The sequence below is a fragment of the Harpia harpyja genome, chromosome 6 (genome assembly GCF_026419915.1).
Source record: "Harpia harpyja isolate bHarHar1 chromosome 6, bHarHar1 primary haplotype, whole genome shotgun sequence".
Taxonomy (NCBI): Eukaryota; Metazoa; Chordata; class Aves; order Accipitriformes; family Accipitridae; genus Harpia; species Harpia harpyja.
Window position 1 is genome coordinate 42175912 of NC_068945.1, and position 22807 is coordinate 42198718.

The 22807-nt window shown below is 42.6% G+C and overlaps 1 protein-coding gene across 1 annotated transcript; it reads left to right on the forward strand.

Moving 5' to 3' along the window:
- Nucleotides 1-11809: 11809 nt before the first annotated feature.
- On the forward strand, nt 11810-22265 carry CAV2 (caveolin 2). The gene is made up of 3 exons (XM_052790358.1): nt 11810-12023; nt 12197-12384; nt 20110-22265. The coding sequence occupies exons 1-3, from the start codon at nt 11874-11876 to the stop codon at nt 20258-20260; spliced, it is 489 nt and encodes a 162-aa protein (XP_052646318.1). The 5' UTR covers nt 11810-11873; the 3' UTR covers nt 20261-22265.
- The last annotated feature ends 542 nt before the right edge of the window (nt 22266-22807 follow it).

The window sequence follows — 22807 nt, forward strand, 5'->3', positions numbered from 1 at the left end:
TAAACCACAAATTTCTTCTTTCACAGGGAGTCTTTACTATATGGATTTTCACCTCAGTATCTTTCAAATCCTCCTCACAGAGAAATCAGACCAAATAAGTCTGTCTCACATAGTAAAGAATAGGGGTAGATGCTCTCAGCCTTTCAACCTCTCCATTCCTCAGGCTTTCAAAAGACAGAGCCACCCCTGATTTCCACCTGCAAAAAGGCAGCCCCAGAATGTAAACAATTTCTTTGTGCTGAATCTCTCCTTGCTTTCCCTAAACTTGAGTTGACATGAAGTATTTGGCTGAGCTGTGCGCAGACTCCAAAGGCCAAGCCCGCTTCTCTCTGCCAGGCGTGCTGAGATAAAAACACAGATAAGATTCATTGCTCCTGTAACTTCTGTACCTGGGAAACATAAAACCTGGGCAGCGCTCAGCTTTTTTTGGACACTGTATGTAAAAGCCACGAGACCCAGAGCACACGAGAGGCAAAATTCCTCTCCATCCAGATTGTGTTCTATAAATTTCTGCTATAGAGGTTATTAGTGGAGATTTGTATAATGTCCAAAGGGAAAAGACAATGCTGCTTTGATATCAGGCTTTTTCCCTTCCCTGCCTTTCTTTTTTACCTGTTCTCTACCACTTCAGCTTGAGTTATGCTGCTTACCTGCTTTGCCACAGCATCTGCTTTCTTGCAGCCGTCAGGACATGGATGCCCAGAGCACACACACTGCCAGGGCAGATAAGAGAGAGCGAGTTTATCGGGGGGAAGGATGGCAGAGCCAGTACTGTACTCTTCTGATTCTTCATTTGTTAGTCATAGTTTGCAGATGTTACAGGAAAAAAACTTTGCAACGTCTTCAAACATTGCAGGCAGTGGAGGCATGTGGCACTCCTCTGCAAACGCAGGAATGTTTGGGCAGCTTTCCCTGCTGCAAAACTGACTTGTACAGAGCACTTAGCAAGCAGCAAAAGATTTCGGCTGTTGAGAACATATTAATAACAAAAACATGCTTCTGTTAATCATGTCAGGCTTCAGCTCTGTTCCTGAATTTTCTTCAGATTTTTGCTCTCCGCCCACTCCTTGGTGAGCTCTGGGTAAATGCTCACATTGTCTATTGTTAATCTTCCTTGCCTACATGATGATAGCTGGGTTTTGGTCAGTGTCTGAACAAAACCACCTTTGCTGGATGAGTCGTGAGATAGGGTGGAATTTATGAGGCATCTTTCTCCAGATTACATTGCCTTCAGCTATGTTCTGTCAGAGACACTGTGTAATACTCTCTAAATACATGCTCTTTCATGTCACAGTGATCTGGAAATAATGTCTCTGAATGGAACAAAACAGAAAGAAAAGACATTTTTTTCACAGGCCTGTCTTAAAACGGTATCTTTAAAAATAGCAGAATAATCTGTATCCTATGTATGACAAGCAAAGGTGAGCCTTTTTTTCTTCTGACACCTATAAGAGGGACAGTTAGACTGCACAGCCCTTGTGCTGCAACTGCATTCTCCTTTATTTTTTAAAGATCCCTCCTAGCCAGCCTCTCGCAGGATGTCTTCCCAGGCAAACTGAGCATTTTCAGTAAAATACATCACGGTCAATCTGCAGAATGCCCGGCCCTAAAGGTTGCACTGCTATTTCTACTGGTAACAGTTCTGGGCAGGCTTGTCCTTCATCCTGTGCACTCACTGTGGGTAGCGATGCGCTCTTCTGTGTCCCTTTGCACCTCAGCTTTCCTCCCAGCATTAACAAAGATCACCACAGGCAACAACACAACAGTGAAATCAGTCATCTGCTGCCTAACAACGGGATGGGCAGGCAGTGAGCTAGGAAAAGAGTGGTCTTTTTTTGACCCTACCCATGCCATTCACCTGATCTACTGCAAATCAAGGACTGGGCAAAACGTATCATCTCCACTGGAGCAAGAGAGGAACCAGTAAACAACCTGATATGTTGCTCTTTCATCAGACTTTGTGGTGATCCCAGAGTTTAGTCCTTACTGTATTTTCGGCCTCACTGTGAAGATGCAGGTTGCATCCATCTTATCACACACAACTGGCAGAGTCTATTTAAAACAGTTTTCACATTCCTCGTAGCTTTCCGTACCAAGCATGCTGAACAGTACTTTTCCTTATTACAAATCAGTTCACGAAGCAAAGGCTATGCCAGTGAGGCAAACTAAGTGACTAAAAAGATTTAATATACTGTTTCTGAGAATTTGGGTACTTATACAATGTCACCAGGATGTGGACTATAAAATTAATCTGAGAGAAAAGGAGAGTTTGCCAGAAAGTTTTTAATTTTTATGATACAGCTGGAATTTGTGTATACAGTATCGTGTGGCACACACTAACAGGTTTTTAAATGGCACACTGGGCACATATAAAGGCAAATGTGTTCCCTGATATGCTTCCCAGGATTAATAAACATGAGCCTGGCAAAACTGCATTTCATTCCCACACAATGAAATGGTAATGAGTCACACAGATAAAGACAATATAGCACAAAAAGCACAGATGTCTTGCCAGAAGTTATATATAGGGAAAAACAAAGCCCTGGTCTATCAGCTCTCAGTGTCCAGATGACCATACTGGTACTTTTGTATTCATGTCAGAAGGCCCTCAAAAGCTGTGTTCTCCTGTCTTTTGCTTCTCTTTTACTAAAAAATTTGAAGTAAACTAGAAGGCTTAAAACGAAAAGAGTTAAACAAATCTAAAATACTTGGTTAAGCCACCAAAATAAACCTGGAGCTGCTGAAATGGAAAACAGAATGAGTCATAATCCAAGAAATGCCTCAGGCTTGCCACGCTCTCAGTATAATATGTCAATATTATCTAATAAACCTGATATTCAAAGGTTCAGAGTGCCCAACATATGTTTTAGATAGTCACCAACATGCAAAAAAAGTATAGGTATATATATGTACCTTTGTTGCCCTAGTACTTTGGGGATAAGAGGTACGCTTCCCAGGTGCTTCCTTAGAAGGGCCCCAGAAACCTCCTCAGAGCATCCCCTGGCCCAGCGAGAGCAGGAGTTTTAAGGAACCAGAGCTCAGGTCGACGGAAAACTGCCTCAAAGGGCAAGATGGGGCTAAGTCTCGGGAGTGGCCTAGAATTCAGAGTATTGCCTGGGTTGTTTTACCATATATAGCCTGGATACGGTCATCAAGTAGTTTGACATTCAAGTCTCTGATTCTGCCCTTATTCCCAAAGGTTCAGCTGGAAAAGTGGGAGCTCTGACTTATTTCAGCTGCAGGACTAACAGGTTTCGCACTGGGGGATGGGGATCTTAACATAGAATTCTTTGTGAAAGAGGAAAAGAAGCAAGCCTTGGAAAAGTGATAAATAGCATCAATGAAGAAACATGAACACACACACACATATAAAACAAATAAACAAAACCTCGGCTATAAATTGAAGCAGCCTACATAAAATAAAAGGCGCAGACCTTCAGCTGGCATAAACAGAAGCAGTGGAGGCCAAGCATTTATTCTGATTAATCTTAAAGATATAATGCCTGAGAGAGCCCATACTAAAAAACTAAATGCACTGTTTGCAATACAAACAAAACAGTTTTGAGCTTTTTTCACAAACACAACATGACAAAAGGAAAGGAGGTTAAAATCTCTCTGTAGATGACCTTACTCTCTGTGTGCCTGCCAGAATTCTACATGCAGTTATAGCTGTCTAACTATCAGAAAGGCCGAGGGAGAAAACAGAAACAGTCCAGAAAACAGCAAAAATGATCAGAGAGCTGGAGAGACTGATATGTGGTGAGTGACTAAAATAGCACTGGATTTTTAAGACCTTGGCTCTATGACAATTAAAGAGATACAGCAATCTACAGTTTGAAAGGCATTAATACAAAAAGAGAGGGACTTTTAATGGCAAAAGAGGAAGGGCAACTAAATAAGAAAAGAAAAATGCATGTGGGATTTCCAAAATAGACCGAGTAGTCTCCCAAGCAATGAATGTGTAAAAGATCTGCTAGTCTAGGACTAACAATTTTTTCTTCTCCCAGACCTGTCTACAGTAGGTCTCTTCAAATTTTCTTATTCCTGTTCTTATTAGTTCATCTCCACAATTCAATGTTCCTTGCTACTAAGACAGCGTAGCTGGCATTTTATTCAAGGATCATCTAGCTCTGGTCAAAACAGTTTTGGAGAACAAACTGATCCCTAACGTAGTCACTGTTCTCTGCTATGTCTCCTACCACCGCTGCTACAAGCATGAACATTGAAGGAAATTTGAAGATGCAAGCATTACATACATATAATTTCTTTCAGCATTTGTTGAACTCACTGGGTGCTGCTGACTCATTTAGGCAAAAGTTCCCTTATTCCATCTGGATTTAATAGAAAGCTATGTGACAGACAGAAAGAGAAAGAGCATGTAGCCTTGGGAGGGAGTGGCCTTGAGGGAAAAAAAACAGAAGGAGCCCACTGAAGGTTAATCACAGTTTGCTAGACTTTGGTTATTGATCATGTACATCCTGTCTAGAACGTAACTTTGCATTCTATCTGCTCCTGTAGCCCTTCTTTGGGTAAGGCAGACAGAGCAAAACACTGTAATAGGTATACATTTGTACATATACTATATATATATATATATTACATATATGTGTGTCGTACTACATGGACTAGTTGCATGGACACTGCGGGGGCAGGCCAAGTCATACTAGAGAAGTCTTACAGAGAGAAGGAATGTAATCCAAGTGCACCTTCAAGAATGGGAACAACTACACTTATTTGACACAAAATAGTTAGCAAAAATATCAATTGCTCACATGGGCATTTGTCTTCCATTCTCTCCTCATCTCTCTTCTCAGTGGAGTTTTCAGAGTAGATATTTTTTAATTGTATGCCCTTTGAAAAGTATTCCGCAAATTCTACTTTTTGCAAAGCAGCATCCATTTCCATAAAGGAAGGTTTTTACCTCAAAAATTACTTACTTTACCTAAAGAAGTCAAACTATCAACCAAGCTATCAGACTATAAAAAGATAAATAAAGTATACATTAAGAAAAAACCCAACAATATTGTTTGTGAAGCACTCTTTGTGCAAGTAAAAGTCAGACCCTTATGAACCCTAAGTGTAGGAACGGCCAATGCCCTGGAAAGGACAAACTCGTCACTCTGTATGCAGCTGACCTATATGTATTTCTGGCTTTCCAATAAGCCATTCTAAAACTATATGATGAATAAGAATGGAAAATATTTTTTTCTGTATTTTAGCAAAAAAAAAAGGTTTTGTTTTTTCTCCAAGGCTGGATTAATTTATTGCTGAGAATGTCCTAAATTCCTTGGAGACTTTCTGGATCATCAACATATTGCAAACCGACGAAAAATGCATTCTTAGCATAAGTAGTTTATCAGATAGTAAGTATTTTTGTAAAGGAACTGCACAAGAGAATAACCTAATTCAAGCATAACATGCTCAGTATTCCCTTTCCATATCCAAAGCATGAAAAGAGCAGAAACCTGTGAGAAGATCAAAAAGATTTCAACATAGAAAGCTGTTAAATAGCAAGTTGCAGAAATCTTCTGGAAAACTTAGTGGTAGTAAACCCCTGAAGTGTGGTTCAGAAATGCAAACTAAGCCATGCTAGTCTAAATCAAGTGATTGTCATATGTAAAGTCAGATTCCAGATGGGCAGCTCTCAAACAGTCCTGAGATGTATTTGACCCAGCTGCTGAATGGATAGGAATCTGCACCTTCAGAAAAAAATATCAGGTTTTTTTTTAAACGTCCAAAACACCTAAGCTTGTGGCAGCTGTTGAAGGGTTTGATTTTCATTTTTTAAAGCCATCCACAAATAAGAGCATCCTGCTTCACACCCCCAGTCATCACCTGCTTCCCACCGGGCATTAGCGTCCTGCAAAGCAACGCTCCACCAACAGAAGTATAAACCAACCATTAGCAGAGTCCTAATTAAACCAGAGCATTTAGCAATCTCCAGAAAACATGGTGTGATCCAAGCTGAAGAGCAGGACCCTCCATCACTGACAGCTAATCACAGAATGTTTGCAACAGAGAGCGGCCAAGCACAGTTACTGCTTTTATAATGGTTTTCCATCAGAATCTGGTTTAACTGGTGGATGCTCATGGAGATACCATCTGGCCCTTCCTGCAGATCCCACCAGCACCAGAGCTGTCTGCGTATCTCCTCCACAATATCCGTTTTCCTTTTCCATTTCAGTGGGTGAACAGCACAAGCTCTGAAGCTCTGATCAGCACTCAGGTTCTGGTTTCACGCTCCACCAAACTTTAATGCCTTCTTTTGCTCTGCTTATATGAATAAACAGTCAGAAACACTTGGGTCACCACATTCTAACGAGCTACCGCCGGCCAGCTGAACAGTAGCAGCTGGCTGTTTGACCACCCTGCTGCAAGGTTGAAGCAGATGGTTTTCCTCCCCAGCTGTGGCAAGCCTGGAGCACGAACGGGCTCATGAGTTGCCATCCGGAGCTGAGCAGCTCCCCACACCCTACATCCCTTTCCCAACCTTTTACCACGTGCAGCTGGCCCACTTAGCAGGAACCTGTTTTAAATACTTTCTGCAATGCCATTAGGGTCCCTTGTAATCTTTAACGTCCTTAAGCACACAGGAAAGCTTGATTATAACAGTCCCTGTACTGCTGTAAACATTGAAGTACGTATCACAAGTGCAGTTAGCCCCCAAATCCCAACCTGGAAGTTTTTTCACTAGATCATCACTTATTTCAGCACTCGAAGCCGGGTCCCACTGACTCATTGTGAGTTTTACCCTGTAACATATGCTGACACATTAATAACAGCTCTGCTGATACATCCCATAAATTGCAGTGAGAAGCAAAAATTGAATAAAAAATGAAAATGGACGAGAATGAATTATCAAAGCACGCTGAAAACATTTCCAGACTTCTACTGATTGAAGAAAAGAAAAAAGAAATATCTAAAAATGTCTGAGCCCAGCCCCATTGCTATTCCCCACGCTCTCCATCTGCTCACGAGGAGCTGTATTCCCATTGTCGGTATTAAACAGCAAACTCTCTCACCCCCTCACTGGAGACCATTTGAGCACTAACTGGTAAATCATCAAAACAGTAACTCAGAAGACCTCATGGGAGTACTTTCTTTCTTCCTTTCTCATAGTAGAAATCAGAGGCTATGCCGAAAGCTACTATAAACATCTCTATTACCACTAACCTAGCTTGGCTAAAAGAGATCCCGAAAATCCTGAAATCATTTCTGCAAGCAGTTTTTGACCTGAACGCATTTATCCTGTCACGTCTACTCTGACTCTCTAAGCAGCTTTCACCCTGACACATATAAAACCAGTCTTCACAGAAGCTTTTGGCTTAAATTCAGCAGCACTGGATATAATCTCGCAAAATAAATATACATGTTTAGCTGTTGCTTACATTTGTTTACATCGACTGATCACCGAAAACAGTGAATGTTACACTCCGCAGGGCAGAAAGCTACAAGGAAAGCAACTGAGAGCAAGGGAGTTTCTGTACACAGAGGCAGGACCAAATTATCCTTTTTCATGGAACAAGTCAAGAGTCACTGCTTCAGTGGTGACAAATGAGCACAGATGTGATGCACCCACTTTCTCCAAAAGTCTCCCATCAGCTTTTCTTATGTACACTCTTCAAACAAGCAATTTTTATTTTTTGTTTTCTTATACAGATATGGCTACATCAAGACAATTTGTTGGAGTTTGCAGCTTAAACCTCTCTATATGTGTCAAATCTGAATATTTAATCTGCCCACCGTGAAAACAAGAAAATCTAGATTCTAATCTGTATCTTTAATCTCCAAGATCCTTCAGGTTTTGCCTCATTTTAACGCATCTTCCATATCCCTGAATGCCACCCAAATTTCTCACTTCACTACACCTGCTTCCTTCATATGGATTTACACCCAGGCACACATTTATCAGACAGAAAATTGGGAAAAGGGGCTGTAACCTCTCCACTAACACTGCCTGGTTCTCTTCTTGAATTCTCAGCTGTGAAGCTGCCTCTCCCTTCCAGCCTCACCGCATGGCCAGGTGAGGGCTGTCGCCAACGTTTTTACACCTCATTCCTAATGCAAATCTTTAGAGCCCATGTGACATTCTGTATCCTGGTAGTCCATCTGTGAAATGGTAGTAACAAAAATTCCCCAGGTACATCATAGAGAGATGAGGATAAAATAAAAGACTCTTCTCAGCTCCTCCGAAATCATTAAGATTTTCAATACTGATCTTGAAAAGAAAATAACATATTTGAAGTACACATCTGTTAAAACTCCAATGAAATTACAAGAGAATTTAATAGGATTCCTTGTCCTTCATCTCTCTGAAAATGTAAATTGCTATGTATATGAGAATCATGATAACTTCAGATCAGGTTAGAAATAATTTATAAAAGGGAGAGGGGAAAGAAGCAAAAAACCCCTGAGAATCAAACTCATCCAGACAAGCAAAATAGAATAGGTGAGGCCCAACTGGCCATTATCCATTGTCTTGTTGCAAAGACTGGGGAGCTTTCTCAAGTGCAAATTATAATTGTGAAAGCTTTTGCTAAAAGACATATAACTGATATCCTTGCCACGGCCAGGAAAGACAGTTTCTATCTGTATGTAAAGCACTACAATAATCAAAGTAATGCTCAAAGCTTAAACAGGAACATCCTTATAAAACAAAAGTTTAATTGACTCCACATTGGTTAGAGTCTAAATGTAACCGACTTAACCCATTCTTCACCATGGACAAATATGAAAACTTTTTGGCTGAGAACTTTCCTCTCCAAAAAATCTGCGTGTGAGCTGAAATGTTTCCCCTTATGCTGCACTTCATGCCTGAGAGGAATTGCTGTGAACATGCAAGATGCATCTTCATAATCCTTCTCCAAACCAGTTCTTAAACCTCCCTTTCCAATAATGTATATGAAAACACAGTAATAAAACTATTGAGCCTACCACAGCCTTGCTTGTTCGCTGGGATGCCCCATCTATATGTCCGCACCCATCATTCGTCCCTGGGCCTATGCTTTTGATTACAAGATTTTTGAGAGACTACTTGTTGTTCAATGTTCGTGCACACATACCACAGTAAGTTTTGAGAGACTATTCTAACACAAAGAAGTTGTAATAATGAGCAATTTCACCTTTCCACTTGTCAAAAATACAGCAGCAAAATGCGTAATGCTTAGAAAATGGAGATACATTATAGCTCTTCAGTAGCTGATGGTACCTTCAAGCAGAAGTTTAGCGCCATAAAGAACTACACCTGGACCAAAGTGTGGAAAAACACACACATACATACACATGCATTTCATGTCACATGATATAATTCTTTGGCTGTTACCTACACAGAGATTAAAAAAAAAAAAATCTGTCCAAAGCATGTTACAGAACATTATATAAGATTGGAGAAGACTTCCACCCTGTTTGTGGTCATTGCTCTCTACTCTTACTTTTGTCCTTCAAACTGTTCTGTCCAGCCATGCTGGCAGAAAGCTGAGCCTGGCAGCCCTGGGGAGGGAAACTGGAAAAATGCCCCTTACTGAACACTGTATATGCCTCCTTGCTTTCTGTACCTTTGCCAGAAAAGTCAGGGATCAGAGCTTTACACTGCTCAGGCTTTGTCATCAACCTCATGTGATAATTCATACGCAAATCATTTCCAAAGTAACTACCAGAGTTATTGAAAACAGCATGTTTTAAGGGGTTCTTAATAAACAACATCCCAAGTTGTATGCAGCCTTGAGCTTTTATTGCTTTTAAACAGGCTTTTCATGAAAAATATTATTCTTTCAAGAGCAATTGCATCACCACTTTATTTCAAATCCTCAGAGATTACAAAGGAAAACTCTTCATTTTCCATGGCGCTGTCTTGACATACATCAACATTTATCAGCTATTACAATTATAGATTTCAAAACACAGATGGACATGAACAAAAAAGTGCTATTTGCTTTTTATAAAGGGGGCTGATACTGCAAGACCACTCTCCAGTGGCAGACTGTGATTTGGGTGACCTTGCAAGAAGAACCACCCCTAGCTTTTAGCAAAGCTGGAGCTGAGCAAGTGGAGCTATGGACTCGCTGCTCCAGCTGGTTGGTAGAGTGAGATGCAGCAGGAGTGGCTGGGAAACGGGTAGAGCTGTTCAAAAGCAGCTCCCTGGTTGTGCACATGAACCCCGATCCATGCCTCTAGTGAGGGGGAAGGTAGAATGTAGTTGATATAAACCAGTATGGTCTGACTTCAGTAGCCAAGGGGCTAGTTTGGGATCCTCTGCTGGTTGGTCCGACCTTGCTTTTCAGCAGCACCAAACGCAAATTTCTGTGCCTGACGCAAGCGGCCACCAGAAGCCTGCTGAATACATTTGGGCTGCACTCAGCTCCCCATATCTGTATGCTAAAAAATAACAGTTGCTGGACAGAAGCACCCTGAAGGGTGGGTCTGAACTTCAAGTCTGTCAGTTGGCCTTTTTATTCCTCCCACTCATGGAACGAAGAGGAATTGGGGGGGTAGAAGTGCAGCTCACAAGTATGTCTTGAGTCATCATGCTGTCTCTTTGCTTGCATTTGAACCTATCGTAAATGTGCAGGCTTTTATGCAAAATGAGCCACAGCTACATTGCTGGATCCAAACCGTTTACATGACACCAGTATCAGTAAACTCATCAGCATGGGAGAAAAAAGCATCAACATGAGCTACACATAGATGCGAAGCTTTTCTGCAGAAGTTATCCGGTCAAGAACAATGCAATATGGTCCAGTGCATTGTATTAGCTGATTTCCTACCCGAGCCTTGCATAGTTATTTTTATATCACTTTCCTGTGAGCTTTGCAAAGCTTAAAGCTATGCTTGTTTTAATGCAGTGGTGAAAATTAAAGAAAGTTACCGGTACCAGCTTCCTTTTAATTTAACAAGCCTGGATCATTGGTTAGTAATACCACTTCTCTTTCTGGGAGTGACAGGTGATCGTGGTTATTGAATGCAGCAAGAATGTACTCCTGACAGCTCGCGAGCTCATGCTGTATATCAATATTATCAAATACTTTTAGCAGTGATTAACAGCAGTTTGCTCACTTTCATATAGGTCACTCTTAGGCTTAAAACATGTTCCCAGATAAAACAGAGGAAATCATTTGTTCGGACCAAAGCTAAAGCCCAAGGAGAGGCACGGCAACAGCTTGTAATGATGGATGCATTATTCTATTGCAGCGACAGTTAGGCAGTTTGGCGAGTATGAGCCAAGTGAGTGATGTTGCGGCGTAACGGACGGCTGGGGCTGGACACGGCCACCGTGGGGGGCAGCGGCAACAGCCCCTTCTTCCCCCCTTCTCTTCCACCGACTCCCTTCGGCTGGGAAGAGGGCTGCAGGTCCGGCCTGGTGCACAACCGCCTCCACTTTTTGTTCCTGCGGCCCGTCGTTGCGATGCCACAAAGCCTCGCTCCTACAAATGTCCGTCACGCGTGAGGCCGCAGTGACAGCAGCGCGGGGGGCGGGGGGGGGGGGGGGGCGCTGGCCGGCGATTTCAGATGAATGGGGGAAACCAAACACGCCCGGCGGCTCCGCACAGCTGGAGGGGGAGCCCGGCTGGAAGTGCCGACCCACGGAGCGGCCGCCAAGCCGAGACGGCGGCGGCGCGGGGGGCCGGGCTGTTGTCAGGCGCTGCAGCCGGCGGGCCCCTCGCTGCCCCGCGGCGCCCCCCCCGAGGCCCGAGGCCCGAAGCCCGATCCCGCGGCTCCCTGCCGCGCCTGCTCCCGGCCACGGCCCCGGCCCCGGCCCCGGCCCCGGCCGCGGCCCGCGGGGCGTGTCGCGGGCAGCCCCGCTCCGCCCCAGGCCGGCGGGGCCGGGCGGGGTAGGGCCGGGCCGGGCCGGGAGGCGCGGAGCGGGCGGCAGCGCCATGGGGCTGGAGACGGAGAAGGCGGACACCCGCATCTTCATGGACGACGACAACTTCCCGCGGAGCGGCGGCCCCGCGCTGCCGGAGGCGGAGAAGGGCGCGGAGGACGAGCTGGACCGCGACCCCCACGGGCTGAACGCCCACCTGCAGGTGCCGCGGGGCGGCCGGGGACCGGGATCGGGCCGGGGCCGGGGCCGGGGCTGGGGCTCGGCGGGCGGGCCGGCCGGCCGGGGCCCCCCCCCGGCGGGGCGGCGGGCGGGGGTCCCCGGCCGGGTCCCCGGGTCCCGGCTCCGCCCAACGGCAGAGCGGCCCTCTCGTTCCAGCTGGGGTTCGAGGATGTGATCGCGGAGCCCGAGCTAACCCACTCCTTCGACAAAGTGTGGATCTGCAGCCACGCTCTCTTCGAGCTCAGCAAGTACCTGCTCTACAAGCTGCTGACGCTGCTCCTCGCCATACCGCTGGCCCTGGCCGTGGGCATCGTCTTCGCGGTGCTCAGCTGCCTGCACATCTGGTAAGGGGGTTCGGTCGCCCGTCGGTGCGTGGGCTCTGCAGACAGCTCGGCAGGACTCTCCTCTTGTAGCACTGCTGCCTAGCCGTCGACCGCCGTCCGGTAGTCAGACCGACTTGCATTATCTGCTTTATTTGTAAAGGGAGAGAAAGGAAAACGATGTTTTCTCTCTGGTTCAGTTCCCTGCCTTGCTTTTACCAGCAGTCTGCCACGTCTGTGTAAGCTCCGTGGGGCAGAGAGCCTGTTTTACCATTTGTAAGCGCAATGCGTTCCAGCCTCGGCTGGCTTCGGGAGTAATAGTAATGATACCTTGGGTTTTTTTAAACTGGTTGTTAAGTTGTTAAAACACGTATTTGAAATGAAAGACCTGGGCAGAAGTATTACTTACACCTGGCACCTTCTCAGTACGGTTACCTCTTTCTTTTTTTCCCTCGCAGACTGAAGAAAGCTTTTGAGGGCCCAGCTCGCTCTTTCTTTGCTACTGCCACAAAATCTACTGTCACTGCCTTGCATCTGGTACATGGCCATCTCTAGGTGCAGTGCCCCAAAGCACTTCCACCTAAGCAAAGAACCCCTACTGAGCTCAGGAAAGCTGCCTCTGGCCTTGGCCCAGGTTCACAGGCAAATACAGTAGCCCTCCGAGTCACAGCAAACCTGGTGTATTTTAAACAGAATATACTGGCAAAATATCAGGGAAGAGTACCTTGAGACCAGAAAGGCAGATGACTATAGAGAAGGAAGAAAGGCAGGGAAAAGAATGAGGTTGAGGAAAGCACTGAGAATCCAGCAGGCTCCAGAGGAAGGGGTGAATGCAGATTGTCAACGTCATCCTGCAAACCAGGATTTTCCATATCCATGGGTTTTGGGCAAAGTCTCATTTGACTTGGGTAACATTGGAATCATGAAGTTGTTAAGGAAAGCAAAATACAATCCAGAAACTGGGAAACAAACTCAAAGCGATAGGAATACATTGGTTATCTGAACATGTGGTTGCAATCTTGTGAGTGCAGATTTCAGTTTTTGAAAGTGGAAGGGAAGTTGGGATTGATGACATTGTCATGAGCCACTTTGAAAACTGATTAACTCGAATTTTGGAGCATAGAGTTTGCATAATATCCAAAGGTGTTGCAGTGTAGTTTAGAGCTGCCCACCTGCTACTTCTCTGGTCCCCAAATTATTATGAACAGTGTATAGTGTGCCCAGACTTGTAGGTCTGTCAGCTGTTGCTGTGCTGTAGTGTACCATGTGACTGCAAAAGGGTACGGAGAGCATATAGATATCCAGTAGTGGAATAGCTATGGAAGAATTCATCAATGCCGAATTTATTAAGACTGTAATAATAAGGTTTTGTGCTTCAGAATGATCTTGTATCTGGATTTCACAGCCTTGATACATAGACATGACTTTGACTGAACCAGGACTCAGAGGTCAGTTTCTATTTATGCAAGTAGTCCCTAGTGACTCTCTCAGGAACTGTGGGTTCTCAGTACATCTGAAATAGGACTGTCTTAATGTGGCATTTCATTTGAAAAGTTTCCCTTGACTTTCTGTGAACACACTTGCTACCCCAACAACTACATTCTTTCCCTACGTTCATTGTCACTACAGAATTGATCTTTCTTTTTGACCTTCTTTGCACCTGGGATGGGTGTGAAAGAATCAGTAGCGCTATCTGCACCCCCTTGGACCCCATCCAGTGCTACATCCAAAGCCAGCACTGTCTCGTCTTCCCATAACCACAAGCTGGATTTGTTCCAACGGAAAGGTGGAACACACTGAGACTAAAAGTTAGTTGCTCTGCAGCTCTCCATGTTCCAGATTTCATGGGAGTAAGGAGTTCAAAGTTTCTGCATTTGAGAGGGTAGCGCAGGAGCAGTGCAGGTATAGGGACCATAAACGCATGGTACTGGCTCCCACATAGCCCCATTGGGTCTGAAAAAAGTAGTAACTCCTTGTTTTGTGGGTGAGAGGAAGGGAATTCCACTATAACTCTGTCTTCAGCTGTTGAAACATCATGGGAAAACCCTGGGCGCACCCTCCCACATGGCTGCCTACAGGAGGGCTTATCAGAATCTCTGTGCCTCACTTTCATCATCCAATCCAGCGAGATGATGATATTGATCTGTTGTAGGGAGCCTTTCCTGAGGCTAAATTCGAAGGTGTTTCAACAACTTTTCAAAGCGCTTGGGCACAGAGCTCTGTTGATTGTCACACATGTTGTTGCAGTTTTGTCAGCATGCTAAATATCCACAAAAGTCTGGCTCAGCATTCCTCGTGCATCAAGGACACCTCATGAGTTGCCCCCCTCATACCTGGTAGTAAATATTGTCTTCCACCAGCAAAAAGATTGCTAAAGAAGGAAGGAAATATGTGAGACTTCATGGAAAGCAAAAAGAAAGCTGAGTAAGAAATATGTAATAATAGACTTTAATTTTCATTTTTAACTATGAAGATGGAGCATATTCTGTTCCTGTTCTCAAACTGGCTGCTTGAGCCAGAATCCAGTTTTATACTACCTGCTAAAAGATACTGATGGGCTGACACTGCGCCAGCTAGCAGGTTGGCAACCTACATACAAGCCAGTTCAAGAAAAACTCCTTCTCCACATTTCTTCTCCTTTACTGATGGCTGTCATTCTCACCACAGACTATACATGGCAGAATTTGTCAGACTGAGTTTTAACATCTTTCTGTGAATATTAGCAAGCTTTTAAGCATGTCCTTAGATTGAGGCTGTTAAGGTTACTGATTTTTGAACAGAAGCAGAACACTGCTGGTTTTCCAGGCAGCACATGCAAGATCATGATATTTATTACAGATCAGGGACTGATTCTTGTTCCAAGCCACATTTGCCACCTCTTTTAATTAACACTTGAATCTCATATACGATTTGTTGTGGTCTTGCCTGAATTGTGTTCTGGTATGTTGCATATTTATGCTAAGAATCAGTGGTTCATTTGAGGACCCATAACTTGAGTCTTGGATCTGAGATGGGCTCTGAAGCACAAGGACTCAGCCAGCTTTATGCTCTTGTCATCAGGTGGAGCAGTAGGTACTCAGAGCTCCTCTCGGCTTGATCTTCCATTCACAGTGCTAAGATGTAGCCAGGGACTTATACGCAGAGAAGTAGATATGGACACGCATCGCCTCTTACCTCTTTCTCCACAACTCCGTTTACATAACTTACTGCTGTCATACTCTACCCCAAAACCATCTCCCTACTGGCTGTCTGAAATCAAAAGAAATTACAGTACAGCTATGCCATGAAGACCCACCTTATGATCTGGTGTTGCCTTGATCCCTCTGCGTTCATGTCCAGTATATATCCCTTGCCTTTGGAAGAGGAAGTAGGTGGATGTTGTCTTGCTTCCTTTTTAGTTTTTTCTTTTCCAGTCTACCCAGGTCCTGGGATATATAATTTTTGGTTTTAATGCACTTCATATACTATGTATGGGTCCTGGAAGGCTTTAGTGGTTATCTCTTGCCTCACTCCTAAATATCCCAAGCGTTAATGGGACTCAACAAGAAGCTCTGCAACTGCTAGGTAATATTTAGCCATCTGTTCACAATGCTTGCTTGTATTATAGAGCCATGCAAGACTTTTTAATTCAAAATCATGATGTAGTACATGTGCATACGTGGAATTGGGTAATTCAACCACTGAATGGTGTAGCATTTGAAAAATAGCATTAAGACATGTCTGAGGTTCCCTTTGGAAAAATTTTGCAGGATAAGATGTCATTCTTCACTTTGAGGAAGGAATCTGAATTAATAGTGAATGACTACTCCAACCACATTGCCCAACTCTGTGAAAAGTTGAGCTGCTTTGAACTGAAAATAGCCTTACCAGTACGAATTAAATTGTGCTCTGCCATTTCCAAGAGGTGTTTGGTTCTTCACAATGTTCCTCAGGGATTAGCAGAAGAAAAGTAATGTGAGCAAAAGTGAGAAATGTTGATGGGTATAATTTTGTAGATGTCCTGCCTTGAACGGAAAGAAGGATAGGATAAGATGGAAAAAAATGGGGTAATTTGCTCTTTTCAGTTCAACAGTTCCCAAAAGAGGTGATTCCTTCTACTTAGTGAAAAGATGGGTATTTTATGATATATATACATAACAAGTTTCAATGAGAGGTCATATAGGTAGTTGAAATACCTTGGCTACGCTTCAGCTTAGATGCCAAATTCAACAGATTTCTTCCCAATACTGTACCATGTGGTAACACTAGCAGTACCAATATTGCAGTAAATGTTGATATCCTTGAGATATGCCGACTTTACTTCCACTGTTAGACCTTACTCAGGCAAGCAGTCACCTTCTCTGTGAATGAAGTGCAGACTGGGGTAAGCCCACAGCACCGGGAGTAAAGGATATATATGTTAATGTTTATTTGACAGGTCACAAAAACAAATACACAGGTTCTAGTGGCACTTGGTTATTTATTTATTAGGTGTTCCTTGTCACTCCATGGAAGGCACGTTGCACCCTCTGATGATTTAGAAATGCTGCACAGTAGGATAACAGAACAGGATGCGTGCTTGTATACATGTAGATACATATGTAGACACACTCACGTATTTTAAAAGTTTGAAAATATCTTTTACTGGTTCTCTTGGGTATAAAGGATTTTCTTCTCTGAGGAAAGGTGTTTGAGTAATTGTTGTCTAAGTAGACTGACTTTTATTTTAAAATTGAAAGTTATTTACATTAATTAGCTTTGGTTGCTAGCATGTTTCACATATCTTCCTACGGAGTTAGCCTACATTGTTTTCTGCGTGCATTTACCATAGAATTGGATACCAAGTGTTAAAAGATTATAAAACATTACCAAAACATTTTGATATTTATTGTATTTAACATTATCAAAAGAGGTTGAGTTCTGGTACTGTGTGAATGCCTTCTACAACAGTTGCAAGTAGTACGATCACTGCTTTTCCAGCCTTCCCTAATGACATCCTGTGATTCACTACATCTTTCTGTGAAACTTCTGCATAGTGCGGTATTTGTTTAGTTTGTATTTTGTGTGATCCTGTCGACAAAGGGTCCAGTAGAAATGTCAGCTTTCCTGCTTCTCTGCAATTCGGTTAGATTTAAAAAAAATGCAGGCCAAATTAATTTTAGATGGCAGCAAAGGAGCAGTGACATAGCCTTTATAAACTAACTGAAATGGAAAAGGGGTGAAGTCAACACAAGCTGAGTAGCCATTTCTGGTGTTTTCCCTGTGTTGCTTGGAGAAATACCATTTTTTTCCCCGTTGCATTACTGATGTTTATCAACTGTATTCTAACATGTGAAGCCCTAATTTTATTCTCTAGAAATTATCTATTCTATATGCAGTGATACTATAGGTGGTTATAAAACACATGGTTTACTGAGTTCAGTTTAAAACTAGATACACATTATTCCAGTTACACTCACAGTTCTATATGGTGTGTATATTACTAGCTGTTTCAGCAGAGACAAAAGAAGAGAAGGTTTTAGAAAAACTATTCTTGTTTAAATCCATCTGGGTTAGCTTAGAGTGCAGCATAGACATACTAGTATATGGTGTGCATTGTATGATAAGAGCTGAGAATCTGGTTAGACAAACACTGAAAATAACTCATTTTGACTCCTTACATTTCTAAGCTTCAACTTTTTTTAAATGTCAAATGTTTTTTTCTACTTTGTTATTCTAAGCGCTACTCATTGGAAATACACGATACTTACATATTTTTCAGACTTATGATGAAATAGTAAATTAAGTATTTCCTGTCATTCCAACCAAAGTCAATGAGAGATCTGCAAAGGAATTATGTGGATCCAAGACTGGGATCTTAAATTTTGAATGCAACAGCAAACTAGAACAGAGTTTATCATCTTTATCAAGAGAATCTATAGCATTTTCTACATAATTTAGGAAATAATTGTGTTATATATGGCACAGAGATTTCTCAAAACCTTGCTGTAGTACCGCTTCAGTATTACATAAATTATTTATACATTTAATTTGTCTGCACCCAAATAAGAACATCCAGCTTAGTGAAATGACATGGGGTTTTGGCCAGTACATGATTAAAGCAGGAGAATAACTTAAAAGAGTGTGGTCAGTTATCATGTATCCACTGGCCCTGGTGAGCTGCCCATATGTGCACTTCTGGCTCGCCTCCGTTCTTAGTGTGCTTGGCTTAAGCCACCACTAATGACATTGCTTTGGAATTGGGACATATGGAGAGCATCCCCAGATGGTTACTAGTGCTCAGGAGATGAAAGCACAATACTTTCAAGTATGCACCCTGAGTGAATAAAAAGATCTTTCCCCTGACCAGGAGTTTTGACCTCATTCTACCTTAGTTTCTCACCCAAAACCAAAAACTTTTACAGGATCAGCAAGATGCCATTTTTCTGAGGTTTGGTGTGTCTCTGCGCTACAGTAATCCAATGTAACTGGATATTGCTTTACTGTTTCTGTTTTATTGTAGCAACTTGTAACAGCAATGTTAGCTTGTTAGGAATGAGACACCAATGGCGATGTGCATGCCTGCCGGTGCATTTGTGCATGTGAGAGAGAGGGGGATAAAAGAAACACTCAAAGAGACAGCAGAGCAAGAACAGATCGTAAAGAGCGCTGTTCCCCATCGATGAAACTGGGGAATGTGGTGTTTCTGTCAAGCCTTGAAGACCCACATTCAGATATGACCACAGCGCACATAAGTCCTTAGGGGACGACCCTGTTCTTCAGCCGCAGCGCGGTGGCAGCAGGGTTGCAGCGTATCACGTACAGCAGCCCGTCCAGCAGCAGGGAGAGGACAGCAAAAGTTCACCCCTGTAAAAGGCATGTCCAAAAATTAGCTCAGCATTCCCAGTTAGGAAGCAGAGACATGGTGAAAAGACAGCTGGCGTCTCTTCTCCCGTGTTGCATGCAGGTGATCCTGGCCAGAGGACCACATGCATCATGGTGCTTCTGCTTGTGCCGGTGTGTCGTGGTTTAACCCCAGCCGGCAGCTCAGCCCCACGCAGCCGCTCTGCTGGGATGGGGGAGAGAATCGGAAGGGTAAAAGTGAGAAAACTCAGGAGTTGAGATAAAGGCAGTTGAATAGGTAAAGCAAAAGCTGCACGTGCAAGCAAAGCAAAACCAGGAATTCATTCCCCACTTCCCACGGGCAGGCAGGTGTTCAGCCATCCCCGGGACAGCAGGGCTCTATCATGCGTAACAGTGACTTGGGAAGACAAACGCCATCACTCCGAATGTCCCCCCTTCCTTCTTCTTCCCCCAGCTTTACATGCTGAGCATTGACGTCCTATGGTCTGGGATCTCCCTTGGGTCAGTTGGGGTCAGCTGTCCCGGCTGTGTCCCCTCCCAACTCCTTGTGCACCCCCAGCCTCCTCGCTGGTGGGGTGGGGGGAGAAGCAGAAAAGTCCTTGGCTCTGGGTAAGCACTGCTCAGCAGTAATGAAAACATTCCTGTGTTATCAACACTGTTTCCAGCACAAATCCAAAACAGAGCCCCATACCAGCTACGATGAAGAAAATTAACTCTACCCCAGCCAAAGCCAGCACAAGGTGTGTGGCTGTGAGCAAACAAAATTGATGGAGAATGAGCACGAGAGTATCAAATCAACTTGTTTAGAGAATTAGAGTTATGCAATCACTTCCTCTTCCATAAGATCTCACACTTGTGTTTGGTTATCCTGATTTCCCTGTGCTATAGCAGCAGCAATCTTCAGTTCTTCCATTTTCTCTTTTACAGGATCGTGGTGCCTTTTGTGAAAACCTGTCTCATGGTCTTGCCTTCAGTGCAAACTATATGGAAGAGTCTGACAGATGTTTTCGTCGTACCATTCTTTCAGAGCCTAGGCCGATGCTTTGCCATGGTTAATATACGCCTGGACCAAGAGTAAACGTCAGGGATGCGACACTGCTGTAATTGTAGCTGGTGTTATACCTCTTTGCTAACCTAACATACAAGCACTTACGATTCATTCCAAACTGTTAAATTACAATGGCTGGTTTAAGTGGGAACATGCTATTTTTTCTAAAACTCATTTATTTTCAGGGAGATCGGTTTAAGAACAAGTAGGCAGTTTTCATAGCTCACTATTTTAACAACAGAGTGAATGCGGAGTACGTTGGCAACACTTTATTTTAATGGTACGTCGATTGCTAGATTACAGGAGAATTCGCGTGGAGGTTTAATAGCCACCATGGTGATAATGATTGGCGTTATTACTATAAATATTTAAATAGGCTGTGAGAACCTAGGTGAAACTGATCTCTAGGGTTTCCCATTGACTTTACTGCAAGTCCACCAGTGATCATTTTTGGCCCTCAATACGCGGAATGATCAACTCAGTCCTTTATTATCAGCAGTTAAAATGAATGTGACTCATTGCATAAGCATACAGAGAAAGGCACGGTTGTGTAATTCTCCTATACTGGGGGGGGAAAGCTCCCTAGAAGTTTATCCCTTAAAATAAGGTGTTACCTAATGATTTGGAACATCAGCTAATATGTATATTTTATTTAATGAGAGGTTAACTTTGCTGTATATTTTGTACCTTTGTAAATGGCACTTGATTGGTTTTCTTGTTATTTCTATAGTATTTGAATTCTAACCAACTTATTAGGCAGCAAGAGTGAGACACTGCAAAAAATTACTTTAGATAACTAAAATTTCCATTTCTAAATGGTGTAGATTTTTAAGTGTTGCTGTGCAATTCTAGTATATTCATTACACGTGGTTGCGTGTAAAAGCAAAGATCATAAGTGTTTTCATACAAGACTGTGCAAAAGAATTGGAAATATCTGTTTATGAGAAATGTTTTTTATTAAAAATGGGGTGTAGTAAATGCAACCCTGCCTATTCTGTGTATTATCTGTGTGAACATTGTGATATTTAAAACGATAGACACTATGCTGGCACTTTAACTACGTAGCAAGCTCTTATAGAAGGCAAGTGAGTGTAATTGGTATCCTTGTCTAATTCTCCTCACCTAATGACTTGACTCTCCATGTTGCTTATTTGCTACTTTAAAGCCTAACCCATAAAAAAATGCTTCTTCCTTCTGCACCTAATATGGGTTTGTAAACCAGAATAACAGAACGTATGCAGAGGTACATTAAAATTACATTAGCCTTCCGACAGACTTATGCTGCTGTTTTCCTTAAATGCAGATGATAAGTTTAAATTGTGAAATGTTTGTATGATTTGGAATATTATTTTCTAAAATGATATCACAGATTTCTTATCAAACAAGAGATATATAATAAAATAATAAAACATCAGCTTTTTCCTATTTTCAACTTCATTTTTTCAGGTTTTTCAACTTTTTAAAAAGCTCTTACAATGCTGAACAGCATAGAATACTATGCAGTTCTTCCAAGATATGGGAGAGGGAAAAGAAATGGATGAGCATCAATACAGTTCCACTATTATCAATTGCATTTAACTTCTTTATAGTAGAAAATGATGTATCTGTGTGTGTAATTAAGCCCATACAGAATGATTGCTTTCTCTGAAGCAGGTCTCAGTGTAGAATTTTGGCTACATTCAAAAAAACGCTTAATTCTTTTTACAGGCGCATGCTTTCTTTACAGATGAGCTGCTGAATTTTCCTTTTCTTGCTTATTGGCCTGCAGAAGCTAGCTGACACTGTATATTCTTTGTACATTGAGAACATCTTCATATGTTAGAAATATTTTTACAATTAGTGCCATTTGGGGAGGGATTCATATGGCTTTTCAAAACTGGATCTTAATGATTAGTGCCCATGGAAACTTCTCTGGAGTTTTTTTCTTCTGCAGGAAGTTAGCTCGCTGGTCATATGTGCTCTTCAAGATACCTTTCTTATGTTAAAAATGGAAATATCTCTTTTGAAAATAAAAATTGGTCAGGCTAGGCTTGAATTCTTTTGAGAGTTATTTTCTTTTACAACGTCCAAGGATTTTTACAAAGATATTTTCCACAGAAAAATATCCCCTTGATGATTTCATTTAAAAAAAAGAAGAAAATAAGTTAATCAGTACTAGTCCTTGTGTCTAAAAGGAGCTCTATAAAAGCCTAAGCTTTGAGGGAACTCAGGTCTGGATCCAAACTTTGACAGTGAGGCCATTCCCTAGAGAGTAAGTATCATTTAGGTCATGCATGCCTGGATATATGCATTCTTAAATAGCTTACTGAAGTCATCCAACTCTAGCTACCACAGACAATCAAGTAGAATGGTTTGGTTTGTTCTTATTTTGATTAGGCTTGTCATTAATTAGTTCTTTTCACCATTTCTCTAGCTGTTACAAGATTCAAGCAAGCTTGTAATTAAGTAATTAAAGCTGTTGGTTTCTTACATATTTTATAGTAGTATCTTTCTCTGGAACAGATGTGCTTTTACTATAAGAAAATGCATTCTTAGGCTTAGGGTAAGATATTAGATGCTTGGCAAATATGCTTACTT

Coding starts and splice junctions, on each gene's coding strand:
- CAV2 (XM_052790358.1), top strand. CDS start 11,874: ATGGGGCTGGAGACGGAGAAGGCGGACACCCGCATCTTCATGGACGAC. Junction 12,024..12,196: donor GGCTGAACGCCCACCTGCAG/GTGCCGCGGGGC, acceptor CTCTCGTTCCAG/CTGGGGTTCGAGGATGTGAT. Junction 12,385..20,109: donor CTCAGCTGCCTGCACATCTG/GTAAGGGGGTTC, acceptor TCTCTTTTACAG/GATCGTGGTGCCTTTTGTGA.